The 14,269-nt window shown below is 42.6% G+C and overlaps 1 protein-coding gene across 3 annotated transcripts in view; it reads right to left on the reverse strand.

The window, feature by feature from the left end:
- Positions 1–14,269, reverse strand: part of UBAP2 (ubiquitin associated protein 2) — a 119,781-nt gene that overhangs the window by 31,250 nt on the left and 74,262 nt on the right. For all 3 annotated transcript variants that reach the window (XM_086630046.1, XM_086630045.1, XM_086630044.1), the window contains 6 exons: positions 12,438–12,648; positions 11,210–11,249; positions 8,334–8,517; positions 5,747–5,813; positions 3,508–3,703; positions 2,137–2,228 (listed from right to left, as the gene is read on the reverse strand). In XM_086630046.1, coding sequence (XP_086486172.1) covers positions 2,137–2,228; positions 3,508–3,703; positions 5,747–5,813; positions 8,334–8,517; positions 11,210–11,249; positions 12,438–12,648 — 790 coding nt within the window. The remainder of the gene's footprint in view (positions 1–2,136; positions 2,229–3,507; positions 3,704–5,746; positions 5,814–8,333; positions 8,518–11,209; positions 11,250–12,437; positions 12,649–14,269) is intronic.

A 14,269-nucleotide genomic window follows, 5' to 3' on the forward strand; every position in this document is an offset into this window, starting at 1 on the left:
CACTGTGCCATCACGGCGCACTATAGCACGTTAAAGCTAGTAGATCTAAGCTTATAACGGCTTGTCACTCTGATGCTGTTTCTTGGTGTTGGCACCCCTCTGAGGAGGCTTTTACTGTCCCATCTTCCATACTCTTTCCACAGATGCATCATTCATTCACTTGAGAAAAACCTATAGGGCATTTGGATTTGGGAGTAAGAGCAACAGCCTTATTTGCCGCCATCATTACTTCTGAAAATAGCAGGATTTAAGGTTTGATGACTAGACCACAAAGCAACCTATGGTATCCCCTTTGATTCAGTGCAATACAAAAAGATTATCAGAATAACGTTTCTGATTCAAAAAACAGATAACCAAAAATATGCTGCTCCTGGTCAGACATCAAAAAGCTATGTGCAATCTTTCAAAGACAGGCAAGACACGTGGCACATTTCAACCATTACTATAGTGGGATGCTGTGTCAATCTGCTCGAGGGTAGGGAGGCCCTTCCGAGGGATTTGAACAGACTGGATCGTTGGGCTGAGGCCAATGGCATGAGCTTTAATAAGGCCAAGTGCAGAGTCCTTCACTTGGGGTATAAAAACCCCAAGCATCGCTACAGGCTCGGGGAAGAGTGGCTGGAGAGCTGCCTGGCGGAGAAGGACCTGGGGGTCTTGGTTGACTACCGGCTTGATATGAGCCAGCAGTGTGCCCAGGTGGCCAAAAAGGCCAATGGGATACCGGCATGTATCAAGAATAGTGTAACCAGCAGGAACAGGGAAGTGATCCTGCCCCTGTACTCGGCACTGGTGAGGCCGCACCTGGAATATTGTGTCCAGTTTTGGGCCCCTCGCTTTAAGAGAGATATTGAGCTCCTGGAGCGGGTCCAGAGAAGGGCGACTAAACTGGTCAAGGGGCTGGAAAATAAAACTTATGAGGAGCGGCTGAGGGAGTTGGGGCTGTTTAGCCTGGAGAAGAGGAGGCTGAGGGGAGACCTGATGACAGCCTACAAATACTTGAGAAGGGATGGTGGGGAGGTGGGGGAAGGGCTCTTTACATTAGTGATGGGTGACAGAACAAGAGGAAATAGGTATAAGCTTAGTCAGGGGACATTCAGGTTGGATGTTAGGAAGTATTTCTTCTCTGAAAGGGTTGTCAGCCACTGGAATAGGCTGCCCAGGGAGGTGGTTGAGTCCCCATCCCCGGATGTGTTTAAGAATAGGGCGGATGATCTACTTAGGGATATGGTTTAATGGGTATTAGGGACGGTTGGACTGGATGATCTCTAAGGTCTTTTCCAACCTAAAAATCTATGAAATCTATGAAATCTATTCCAGTTATCATAGAATCATAGAATGGTTTGGGCTGGAAGGGACCTTAAAGATCATCTAGTTCCAATCCCCCTGACATGGGCAGAGAAATCCTCCACTACACCAGGTTGCCCAAAGTCTCATCTAACCTGGCCTTGATGGGGCATCCACAACTTCTCTGGGCAACCTGTTCCAGGGCCTCACCACCCTCAATGTAAAAAATTTCTTCCTTATATCTAATCTAAATCTCCCCTCTTTCAGTTTAAATCCATTGCCCCTTGTCCTGTCACTACACGCCCTTGTAAAAAGTCCCTCTCCAGCTTTCCTGGAGGCCCCCTTTAGGTACTGGAAAGCTGCTATAAGATCACCCCGGAGCCTCCTCTTCTCCAGGCTGTCAGTCCCAACTCTCTCAGCCTGTCTTCATAGCAGGGGTGCTCCAGCCCTCGAATCATCTTCGTGGCCCTCCTCTGGACTCGTTCCAGTAGCTCCATGTCCTTCTTGTGTTGGGGACTCCAGAGCTGAACACAGTATTCCAGGTGGGATCACAAACCTGAACGAGTCTAATTTTACTCAAAGGGCCTAAAACCTGATACCACTGAAAACCATAGCAACACGCACGTTTACCTTCAACAGCAACCAGATCAGGTCTGTACCAACAGTTCTGCAGTTTACTACCAACAGTAAACGCCCACTGAGTATATTTCACATATTCTCCAGCATTTGGAACAAGAATTCCAGGTGCAACACGTGCCAAGAGAAATGCCTTGGCACAGACAGTGCAGGTCTGAAGGGTCCACTGGCACCAAGGGTTAAGCAGTCAAGGACAGGAACAATTAAACTGCTTACTGGGTAAGCTGGCAGAAGTCCTCCAGGTCCCACAATATACTGGTTATGCAACAAGGGCGGTACACCTTGGGGCAGGTTTGGGGGAGCTTTGCCTGTAGAATCAAAACACAGACACTTTAAGCCTTTAGAAAAGAAAAGGATTCAGCATCGAGACAAGATAGTTCACGCACCCTGGCAGCTGCACTGTCATAGCTTGTAAAGAGCAGAACTATGCAGAAGAATTTTGTGCTTTTTGCTGAAAACGCTCAAAATAGCCTGAAGAGTTTAACCATGCCTCAAAGAAGGGAAAGCACAGGCTACTTAAGACTGAAAACAGTCCCATCAGCGTGATTTTGTGATTTACCTTGTCCAAGAGGATTACAAGACTTACACAAACTTCTCCTTTCCTCTATCCTCTCCTGAAGAGAAAATTTGGGCATCGCTCTCCATCTGAGAGAGCAATTCTCTCCTTTCATCTTCTGCTCTGTTAACACATTCCTCCTTACTGCCAGCAGTAGTCTCGAAAGCACTAAACGTTGCCAGCATACTTTTTGTGGGTGACTTATTGCAGTTCAAAATAGCAAGGAGAAGGCAGTTGAAAATAGCAAGGAGAAGACTGAAACAGTTTCAGTTCAACTCCATGAAGCGCTGCTAGGAAGCAGCACAGTAAAAAAATGCACTTTTTTTACAAGGTGCATTACAAGTGTTTTACAGACACTTCATTTACAAGGTACGGGAATGAGAAATGAGAAATCCTTCTGCAAGTAAGTTTGATCTTAATATTTAAATCATTCACTTCCCTCCATAAGATTTCCTTTTAGCAGTTCAGGTTGATTAGAGGAGCAAGAGAGAATTTAGCACTTCAGTGCAAGAGGCCTCCCCACCTTCTCTCTCTGTGGACCCTTTTTCTGAAGTGCTGTTTTGCTGTGGAATGACCCAGACGTCAGACACTTTTTCTTTTTTGTAAATGTGGGAGTAGTGAGGTGGCATACGATAATGTGGACACTGCAGTATATTTTGATACCGCCAGATGAATTCAAGTCACAGAGAAGACTGAAATTAAGACTCATGTGAAGTCAGCCAAGAGCTGATCACAGCCTGGAATACAAACTGAGCAAATCTCCTAGTCTAAAACTTCCAAAGTCAGAACTGCTCTGGTGCCTATTTATAAAGCTCTTTGGGGATGGAACGTACTATATAAATGCCACATAACACCCTAACAAATATTTCAAATACACAAAACCAGCCAACTTTATTTTATACGCCAGCAAATAAAGCATGTTGAAAATGCTAGTGAAAAGTGTGGATGTCTTAGCGTAGTGAGATGCTCAACTGACAGCCCTGCTGACTGAAGTCCTCTATTAATCCATGAGATCTGTTAATATCGCGAACCTGAAGACACCAAGGGAGCTGCCCGTGTGGTAGCAGCTGGTATAGACACACTGCTAACGCTCAGGCCAAGGCTGTTTGTAGTGTTCATACTGCTTGCCATGCTGACAACGGAAGAGGTGGTGCTAGTGGCTGAGGTTGAAGCAGTTGAAAAGGTTGTCGAGGGCTGGAGCGAAGATGTGTTCTCAACACTAGTGTGCTAGAAAGGAGACAAAAAGAATGAAGATCACAGAGCAATAAACCACAGTGAAAGATGCTGGGATAAAAATCAAAACTAATAATCTTTTAAGTAACAACAGCACATGCAAAAGAAAAGGATATGCGTTATCTATCTACCAAGCAAGCAACTAAGTTGCATGCTTGTGGTTTTTAAGTATTCAAAGAAAATTATTACATAAGAGTTAAATTCAAACCGCTGTATCATCACAAAACTGTACCACAGTAACTCAAATGTCACTCCACTGCATTACTTCTGGCCCTTTGCTTGTATACTCCTTTAAGCTAGTACTTGTTACGTTAAATAAACTCCTATGTTCTTCCAAAAGGCAGTATTTGTTTTCAAAATACAGAACGCTGCTATTGTGATTTCCTCAATGCACTTGCGGAACTTAAAAGATTAGAACTGCAGTGTCCCACAACAGAGTCAATGTGGCAAACTGAAACGCAGATCAGGTGTATTACAGAAGCAGTGAGGATAAAGGATTTCCTGGTTTGAATCCAGCACAACACAGTGCCTTAGCTGTAAGCTGATCACACTTGCAAAACAGTGTCATCAACAGACAGAAGCCAAAACAACTCTGACAACAGAAAACAACATTTGCATAACTGTGAATTTTTAAGTTACATATTGAGTAGCGCGGGAGCATTAAAAACCAAAACACAAGCATAAAGAAAAGCAGTGACCTATCTGCACACCCCAACTCGGACTGTACAGAAGCACCACACCACAGAACGAGGCAGTGTCTCTCTGATTTTTGTGTGTGCAACCTCATCTAGAGCACTGCGTTCAATAACGTTTGCCTTGTTACCTCAAATGCACTGAACACACAGGTGACAACAATACCAAATGGTGAACTCTGAAATCAGTGAGAATGAAGCATTTCTCATGACATGTATCATTCCATCGCCTGCATTTTGCCAGCTAACCTCTCCAGTGGAGACTGCTAATAGCCCTGTCCTGGTTTCAGCTGGGACAGAGTTAGTTGTTCTTTTCAGCAGCCAGAAGAGCTCCGTGTTTTGGTTTTAGTCTGAGACTTGCTCTGAGAAGAACGCCGACAGCGCACTGATGTTTGTAGTTGGCACTGAGGTCTCAAGGACCTTTCAGGTGCCGTGTTCTTGCCAGTGTGCAGGAGCACAACAGGATAGGGGGGAGAATAGCTGGGACGGGAGGTCCACGACTCTCCTTATGATTCGTACTTAGACTTAGGATGGAGGGCCAAACTGGCCAATAAGTATTTCATATCATGTAGCGTCACGCCCAGTATAAAAGTGAGCGACAGCCGGACAGAAGGGCCTTTGCTTTTCCGGGACTCTCACTTTCGGACTCTCGGAGTGCTCCCTCTGTCCTGCTCTCTGTTTTCGGGCCTCTCGCTCATCCGGGATTGCGGTGTCGGGACTTACCTGTTTCGGGATCGTTAGTTCGGGACGAGACGGGCCTTGGTCAAGGGGTGGTGAGCAATTATCCCATACATCACTCGTTTGTGTACATCTACCATTGTACATACATGTCTATATATTGATATATTAGTAGCAGTAGTATTAAATTTTTCTTATCTCGACCCACGGGTCTCTTTCCCTTTTCCCCTTTAATTCTCTTCCCCATCCCCTGGGGGTGTGGGAGGGTGAGCGAGCGGCTGTGTGGAGTTAATTGCCAGCAGGGCTAAACCATGACAAGCCCACATTTGGAGCACTTCCAGACAGCTGAATAAAATCTAAAGATTTTATTTTTTTAAATACATTTGTTAGAAGAAATTCTTTCTTTATTCCATCTCCCCTTGCTGGCACGAAAATCTCCTCTGCAGTTGTGTGACTGGCAAGTCTCTGTAATAGCTATTCCCGACCTAGCACAAATCACAAGTGGTAAGGACCTCCTTTACCACTAGATGGTTGGAAGTCCTTCCCTGAGATAAGGTTCTTGTTTCAGTTCTTAGCATACTGGGACACAATGCGCTCTGAGAGGGTCTTAATCATCAGGTAAACTGACCACACGCCAAACATCTGTTGAAATGAAAATAAGACTTACTGCATGTGATGTGCTTGAAGACAACACTGAGGCAGGGGACAGACTGCTCTGATGATTGGAAAGAGAGCTAGAAAGAAATTGAAAGTAATTAATAAACCCAATTCTTCCCAAAACTATTTTTAATATATATATACACACACAACCAGAAAGTAGGTAGCAGGGTATTAAAGAATAAAAATTGTGTGAACAGATACACACACAGAGTAGCTAAAAACAAATTGCCTGTAGGGGTGTGTGCATATATATAGCCATACACACACCCATACATATATATATATATGTGTGTGTGTATATACACACACTCCTACAGGCGTTTTTTCCTTTAATTAATATCTTATTACCTTTTAATGAAAAAAACTGAAGTGCAGAGACAACTATTACTAACAAGAAACATCTAAAACACCATTCATTTGTATTTATCAATTTACTAAGTTTTTTATAAAACAATAGTTGCTTCAGGAATTATGTAGCAATGACTCCAAGACACAAAGTCTAAAATCAGAAGTAGGTTCACACAACACATGGCTTGTTTATCCTTCTTTCCCTGAGCAACAGCTGCTGCCTGCCACTGGTCACAAGTATTAGTTAGGCGAGGCAGTGCTTTGGTTTGACTCACTATGGTATATCTCACATTTTAATCTGCATAGAACTAGTTCAACCAACTCGAACTGCAGGGTATTTGGTCTAAAACTCTGCCAAAAGCCCCAACACACTCTTAAAAGATAGGGTTCAAAACAGCAAATGAAGAGCACCTGTGAAAGCCTCAAAATTAGCCATACTACTACAGAATATGGTAATTTCATGAAGGCCAGTTCATACCACTACACCCCACCAAAAGCCACTTCCTCTTTGAAAAGATGAATCAGAACTATCAGTTCAGTTTTATACATACACTGTAAAACACGAAAATTGAGAATCCCCTCCTGAAAAACATCTGCAGACAACTTTGTTTCAGGAAGCAACTCTGCTTTAGCACCACCTTTCTTCCTTGCTGTCTGGGCCTGTGAACTTTCGGCAGTACCAGTAGCATCGACATTAATCTGTAACCCAAAGATCTTTAAATACCTCCCCGAAAGGTGACTGAAACTGGTTCTTAGATATATACGCTGACCAAAGTTACACCTCACGTTCAAGGTCAAGAACATAACTTACAGTACAGTTCGGAACAAACAGAATACACACTGAATAAAGGCAAACAAAACAAGGCCATGAAAAATACGTATGGTTTGGTGCTCAACAGGCCCCTACTCGTGTGAAACCAGAAGCAACAGAGATCCTAGCCATAACAGATAATTTCATATTCTCTACAGAAACAGCCACAAGAAAACAGAGCAGTTTTCATAACAAAGCTGCAGGCTAAATTATATGCCTTAATTTAAGGGCAAACATTTCCGGCAGCTCTTCGAGGTGTGGGACCAGAATAAATCTTGGCAGTTTCATAGATTTAATTTCACTTCAATTCTTTAAAACTACTCCCCATCTGCAGGAATTACAATGACACCACTTCAGGCAACAAGGAAAGAAATAGCTCAGTCCAACATTCAGTTTTAAACCACTTCTTCGCTCCCTCTCCCCAGTTCTTCTAATAAGCCTTAATTCACCATCTGACCTATGGTAGAGACACAGAGAAGAGCCACCAGCACAACCAAGTCAGGCACACTTGGAATTCGGGTACCATCTTTCCATGGCACTTGGTATCTGCTCAACAGCATCAACCCTCCAATTAAAATTTCCACCAAATGCACACAGCTTTTAAACCAGCACTTGTGAGGAGATGACATTTCTAACGTGAATGTAGTAATTCTTGTGATGCGATATAGTTACCATTTCATTCAACAAAACAGATTAGTGTATTAAAAGAGAATCAACCATATCCTAGCTGTGAAACTGACAGCTAGGAAAAAACAATGATATCCCATCAAATTAGTTTCCTACATTAACAAATACAGCACAAAGGTGAGTATTAAAAATACAACTCAACCAGTACAGCCTCAGGATCTCACTTGACTGAGGATGAAGCTCAAGTAACAGGTACTGACAAAATCAGACAGATGGTGCAAATGAGCTAAGTTGTGCTGAATGCACTTCCAGGAACAACAGTCTGATATTTCAAAGTGTCTTAAGGGGATGTCTTAGAAAAAGAAAGCACACACTTTCCTTGTGGAATTATTTCTGGGTTTTAACTTCAAGAAATACAAATATATATAAAACTACAATATTTCATAACTAGCTAGGATTTCACACACTAAACAAACAGCAGACACTGTGGATGAAGTAGGAAAAACAAACTGGAGGAATCAATTTAGCTAATTTAGCTGGCATGATTGAAGCAAAAGCCCCTTGAAACACAAAGTTGTTTATACACCTTGAAAACTGGAGCACGGCAGCTGCTCTATCATTAAGAGGCACCCGAGAGCTTATACTCTGTAACCAGAACATCCTGTTCTCTTCTGAATTTCTCTCCTAATTCTAGTTAATGTGAGAAAAGAGGACTCTGGTTTCTGACCGCCCCCCCACACAATCACCCTTACATCTGCCCTTTCCCCAGAATTGAACCCCTTTCACTTTATCACAACTCCTACTGTACCTGCTCAACTGGGAAAGCGAGCTGCTGGCCAAATCACTGGACTGAGGCAAGCTGGGCAATGCTGCTGCGTGCTGCGATGCTGAAGGCAGAAGCGAAGCAGTGGTGGATACCACACTAGGCAGAGAACCGGCAGAAGGCAGCGAGGGAGAAGACTCTGTCTTAGGCGCTGGAACTGATGAAGTAGCTGCAACAAGTTAAAGAGAGGCATTCAAAGACAAATTCCAGCATACCTGACATCCCAGCCTGGATTCAGGAACGCAGCAGTGTTCTTCCTGTGTTTTACAAAAACCTGACCATTGAAAACCAGTAATAGTATCAAGTAATCTGGCTATTAAGGAAAATTCAAACAGTGACAGAACTATCATTTTTTCCCCTTCAAACTCTCCATCTACAGTAGATTTATAATTTTCACTGCTACACATGTAGTAAACTACAGTCACCTGCACTTCACCTCTCCCTACCTGGATTGCTAGCTTTCGCTTGCAAGTCAATCCTCATTTTAAAATTCCTTGCATTTGGTTCTGCAAACAAGAGTCATCTGTGTCTTTCAAGGCACTGTATAAACCTAGTTTTACCTACAGCTCTGCTTCTTCATTCCAACTTAGACAGCACCTTTGATGACCGAGACTTAGATTGCTGGAGTACAAAAGCATACATAACTTAACAGTTTGGAGTACTCAGTCAAACGTGTAATGCAGTAGAATAAAAGAAGCTACAAAAAAAGGCCACAACTGAGCACAACATTAAGCACTTTTAATGGCTAAACGGTTGTCAACTTACTTTATGTGACCTAGGTAACAGAAAGTGTTTAGCTTTGATATTACTTTTTGGGCTACTCAGAGTAAAACTTGTTTACCACAGATGTGTCTTACCAAAGGACCACTATACTGTAGTAAGACACTGAATAACTCTACTGCCCAACATAATTTCCAGCTGTCTCTACACTTATCTCTTGTCCTGTGAAGATAATTAGAGGCACTCATCCACCAATAAAATTCAGAAACAGAGTTTGAGCCCTGCCTTCTGCTGGGCCATGCTTCCACACCACACCAAAGACCACTACCCGTATCATCACTAACTTGCAATGCATGTGAAGACAGTTTTAGAATGGTCACCAAACCGAATTCTCAGATATGCCTGGAAGTTATGCATCACTGTTTGTTCATGTTACTGGTTTGGTTCCCTTGCTATATGACCCAGGCTGGGTTACTACTGGGTGCTACGCAAACAGGAGTCAAAAGGTCCTGGCCTTGGCAATAAGTATGAGCGAAACTGACAACCGAGAAGGAAATTCAAATGACAAATGGAAACATGGTTATGAAGGCTGCACTATATCACCTGATACCTCCTGGGAAGATTCATATAAAAATAAGGAAACAACATTTACAACACTCAATACACAAATTTCCTCCTTGAAATAAAAGCAGATGTCCTCAATACAAGGGATAGAATCACCACCTTCTTTAAGACCCTGTACCAGATTGCCTGAACACAATGTGCAAGACAAAGAAAACGAGGAGACAAGTAGGATGGTCAGATGCTTTGATCTAAGGGTTTAGAAGCATGAGATCCGGATATTAAAGGACAAAAACAGCAAAGATGAGAAACGAACAACTAAGAATTTTATCAGCACAATGAGAAGGGAAAAGGCCAGCACTTTCAAAAGTTAAAAGAGAATTTCAAAATAGTCTGGATGCATGAAATAGATACGTGGAAGAAGACTCATTCCAGTTCATGCACTTGGGATACAGAAAAAGACCAAAAGTGTTCTCAAAAGAGATCTGGCATAGAAAAAGAGACTAATAAAGCTGTTATAGAATAATCACAGAAATATTAGGAATTCTCAGATCTTGGTGTTCCATAACAAAGACAAATCCTCTAGTGAATTTCATCAACTGTTTATTAGTTCTGTACATGACAGTAATAAAGTTTTCCACTCAAAGAGTTGTCTTTATATACAACAATCTTTTAAAAGCTAGCTCTTTGGGCATATACACTTCTTTTGCCCATTTAAGTTAAACTTGGCACTAACAAAACACTGTTTACAGGTCTGAATAATCAATTTCTTTCTACTCAGAAGTATAAAATAAAAAGCTGCCCCACTAATGACCTGCCTGAAGACACCTTTAAGAGGAGGACAGACCTAAAATTGAAGTGCTGGAATTCCAAGAGATGTTAACTCACACTACTGTCCTTGAAAACTTCCAGAGCGGCACAAAGGTCAGAAGACCAAATACTACATTTCAATGATTTTTAAGTCCAGGAAGAGAGGTACAGGGGTGCTACAAGTAAAACACCAGATTAGAAACAGGCCAAGGTGAAGATACCAGTAATGCCTGTATCAGAGCCAGTAACTGTTACTGTTACTCCACTGCAAGGCAGCAAGGAAACCAGCAGAGGGAGCATGCTAGTCACCCTCATAGCCACGGGCTTGTAACCGGGCACAAGCAGCAGGATACCCGCTGGGAGGGAACAAAGAACATGACTGTCACTACAGCTAAACGCTACTCGCAAGCAGCTTCCCGACTGAGAATTGCAAGAACTGGCAAGAAATATTATTTTAAATTTTACTTTTGTATTTTTATTTTGTATGAAATACTTTCTGACAGGGAAGTTAAAGAGAAACAGCAGGGAAGTAGCTTCTCTAAGACTGCTTACAGCTGCAGATTTAACAGTGCTGCTTTCATACTTCAGTTTAGCCACGAGGCGAGCGGTATATCCCATGCAAGTACAAAAACTCAAACGGGTCGGCCAAAAACTAGTGAGGGAGAACAACATAAAACACTGAACCAGATGTCACTGCTACAGTTCTGCACACAGCTAGTAGTAAGGAGAGATGTGAAAGTCCTGTGCGCAGCCAAGCTTTGTAAACTTACTGTCAAGAGTTGCCTGTGTTCTAACACCACCGTGCCCGTTCTGTAAACAAAGGAGAAATGAATGAATAAATCATCTTAGAGCTATATTAAATTTTCAGACTGAATCACACATTGAACATGCTTCATGCAAAATTCTACATTCATTCTAAACTGAAAGACAAAAAGGAAGAAAATTAACTATTTACTGCCTTTAACAAAATGACATAATAGTTGTCTCAAGTGTCAGGTGTCCTAAACATACAGAACCCCATACACTACCCATACTACACCCCATCAGCAGGAGACCTTCCCATGTACTGTATATAACATAAACTTCAGGTTCACACCGATATGAAAGAAAGAACTGCATTAACATATACAAAATGGTTGTGCTTTTGATCTAATGCAACTCACAATTTTAACTATCCAAGTTACACAGAGACGCCAATTTTTTTCCATTGAAAGATAAGACTTGAGAAGCACCAGTTGTTTTTTGGATAACGCTGGAGTACAGAAGTGGATAGTCTATGCTTGATCCTCACCAGTACATACGAGCTAGTGCAGAAGACAAGTGTGACTGAGCCATTAGAGAACAAAGGCCAGAAGTAAATAAACTTACAAACTCTCACATGTTCCTTAAACATTTAATAAATTAAATTCTCCTACAACAAACCTACATTCCATACACAAAAAGAGTAGGTGCTTTGGTATTTCCCAAGAGGGATGCTCTCTGTCCTAGATTAGACCTCTCCCTATGCTTTTTAAAATAAAACATGAAACGAATTCCCACTTTTGTTTAAATCCAGCAAAAGACTAACGCCAGAGGGGTCACAAATAGTTTGGGATCTATTTGCCAGATGCAACAAAAATTTACTAAATAATATACCTTTGGACAAAAACTGTCAAGTTATGGCAAAGTAACATGACTAATATTTACACACAGAGATTCTTCTTTTTTAAAAGCTAACCTTTGTGGAAGGAAACTCACGCAGAATGCTAAGTGTTACTAAGAAAAAAAGGTCAAACAGCAACTTAAGATGTCAAAACCCGTAAAATCAGAGGCTTTCATGTCCCACATACCGTATTCCCAAAACCAGCTACACAATAGGAAAAAGCAAGAACAAGTAACAGGGTGGGCTTGGGAATCAAAAATACCACCTGGCTTGGTTAAAAGTATTAACGTAGCAGGATAATCCAAGTCTAAGAACACTTCAGCTCTTCCAAAGTCTTATTTCTGAAATTAACTCACCGTAACTGCAACAGAGGTTGATTCAGACGGAGACATGGAGCTTTGGTACGCTATCCTACTATGCACAGAAGTCTGGTCATAGGAGGAAGTGGTTGTTACTGGGCTAGTGCTCTGGGATGAGCAGGTCAGACTGGAAGAGGTGATGGCAGAGGTTGTGTACGTGGACTCCTGTACTGTACTGGATATTGGCAAAGAGGTATTCAAAGGATCACTGGAAAAAGTAAAAATTATTTATAATCTTGGTAAATGACATCTCAAACACCTTCATGAAAATACCAGTTCCCATACAGTTATCTACAACTACCTTGAACATGCAGTCAAATCTACATTATTTATACTAGAAAATCTAATCATGAAAAAAACAGATAATTTTGCTTTGATCCCCAGTAATCACTGCTTCAAAACCATCAGCTGCACTAAACACCATTCACCTTCCTCCTGCCAGCCCGACCAAAACGACGAGTTTATACACAAGCACTTTTCAGTCATGTTATTTCCACCCTCTCTCAAAGGAAAAATTAATGATCATCATCTGTCTTTTTTAAACAATTAGATCCATAAAGCCTGGTATATGATGAGAAACACCTAGTCTCTTTTTACAACAGAATTCTAATGTTACAGTAACAGTATAATGGAATGAACTATGCAAAGAGGAAAAAAAAAACATAAAACACTTTAAAACATGCAGGAGTGTTTTACTTTCTAAACAGCTTAAATCATTTATAGAACTAGAAATGAATGTGAAAGTTCATTTTTACTACTATTTCTGAACAAACTTCAGGAAGCTTCTTACTGAAGTCAATTTTTCATAGAATCATAGAATCGTTAGGGCTGGAAGGGACTTTCAAAGGTCATCTAGTCCAACCCCCCTGCAAGGAACAGGGATATCTCCAACTAGATCAGGTTGCTCAGGGCCTCATCCAACCGGGCCTTGAACGTCTCCAGGGATGGAGCATCCACCACCTCTCTGGGTAACCTGTTTCAGTGTTCTACAAATCTCATAGTAAAAAATTTTTTCCTGATATCCAACCTGAATCTACCTCCCTCTATTTTAAAACCATTACCCCTTGTCCTATCACAACTGGCCCTCCTGAACAGCCTCTCCCCATCTTTCTTGTAGGCCCCCTTGAGGTACTGGAAGACCGCTATAAGGTCACCCCGGAGCCTCCTCTTCTCCAGGCTGAACAGCCCCAACTCCTTCAGCCTGTCCTCATAGGAAAGGTGCTCCAGCCCTCTTATCATCTTCGTGGCCCTCCTCTGGACCCTCTCCAACTGGTCCATGTCCTTCTTATGTTGGGGACTCCAGAACTGGACGCAATACTCCAAGTGAGGTCTCACGAGGGCAGAGTAGAGGGGGAGAATCACCTCCCTCGACCTGCTGGCCACGCTCCTCTTGATGCAGCCCAGGACGCGGTTGGCCTTCTGGGCCGCAAGAGCACATTGCCGGCTCATATTGAGCTTCTCGTCCACCAGTACTCCCAAGTCCTTCTCCTCAGGGCTGCTCACGATCCATTCTCCGCCCAGTCTGTATTTGTGCCTGGGATTGCCATGACCCAGATGTAGGACCTTGCACTTGGCCTGGTTAAACTTCATGAGGTTGGTACGGGCCCACCTCTCCAGCCTGTCGAGGTCCCTCTGGATGGCATCCCTCCCTTCCAGCGTGTCGACGGCACCACACAGCTTGGTGTCATCAGCGAACTTGCTGAGGGTGCACTCCATGCCACTGTCCACGTCACCGACAAAGATGTTGAAGAGGGCCGGGCCCAACACGGACCCATGAGGGACGCCACTCGTGACCGGTCTCCACATGGACATCGAGCCGTTGACCACTA

Source organism: Tauraco erythrolophus, chromosome Z (genome assembly GCF_009769465.1).
Source record: "Tauraco erythrolophus isolate bTauEry1 chromosome Z, bTauEry1.pri, whole genome shotgun sequence".
In the NCBI taxonomy this organism is placed as follows: Eukaryota; Metazoa; Chordata; class Aves; order Musophagiformes; family Musophagidae; genus Tauraco; species Tauraco erythrolophus.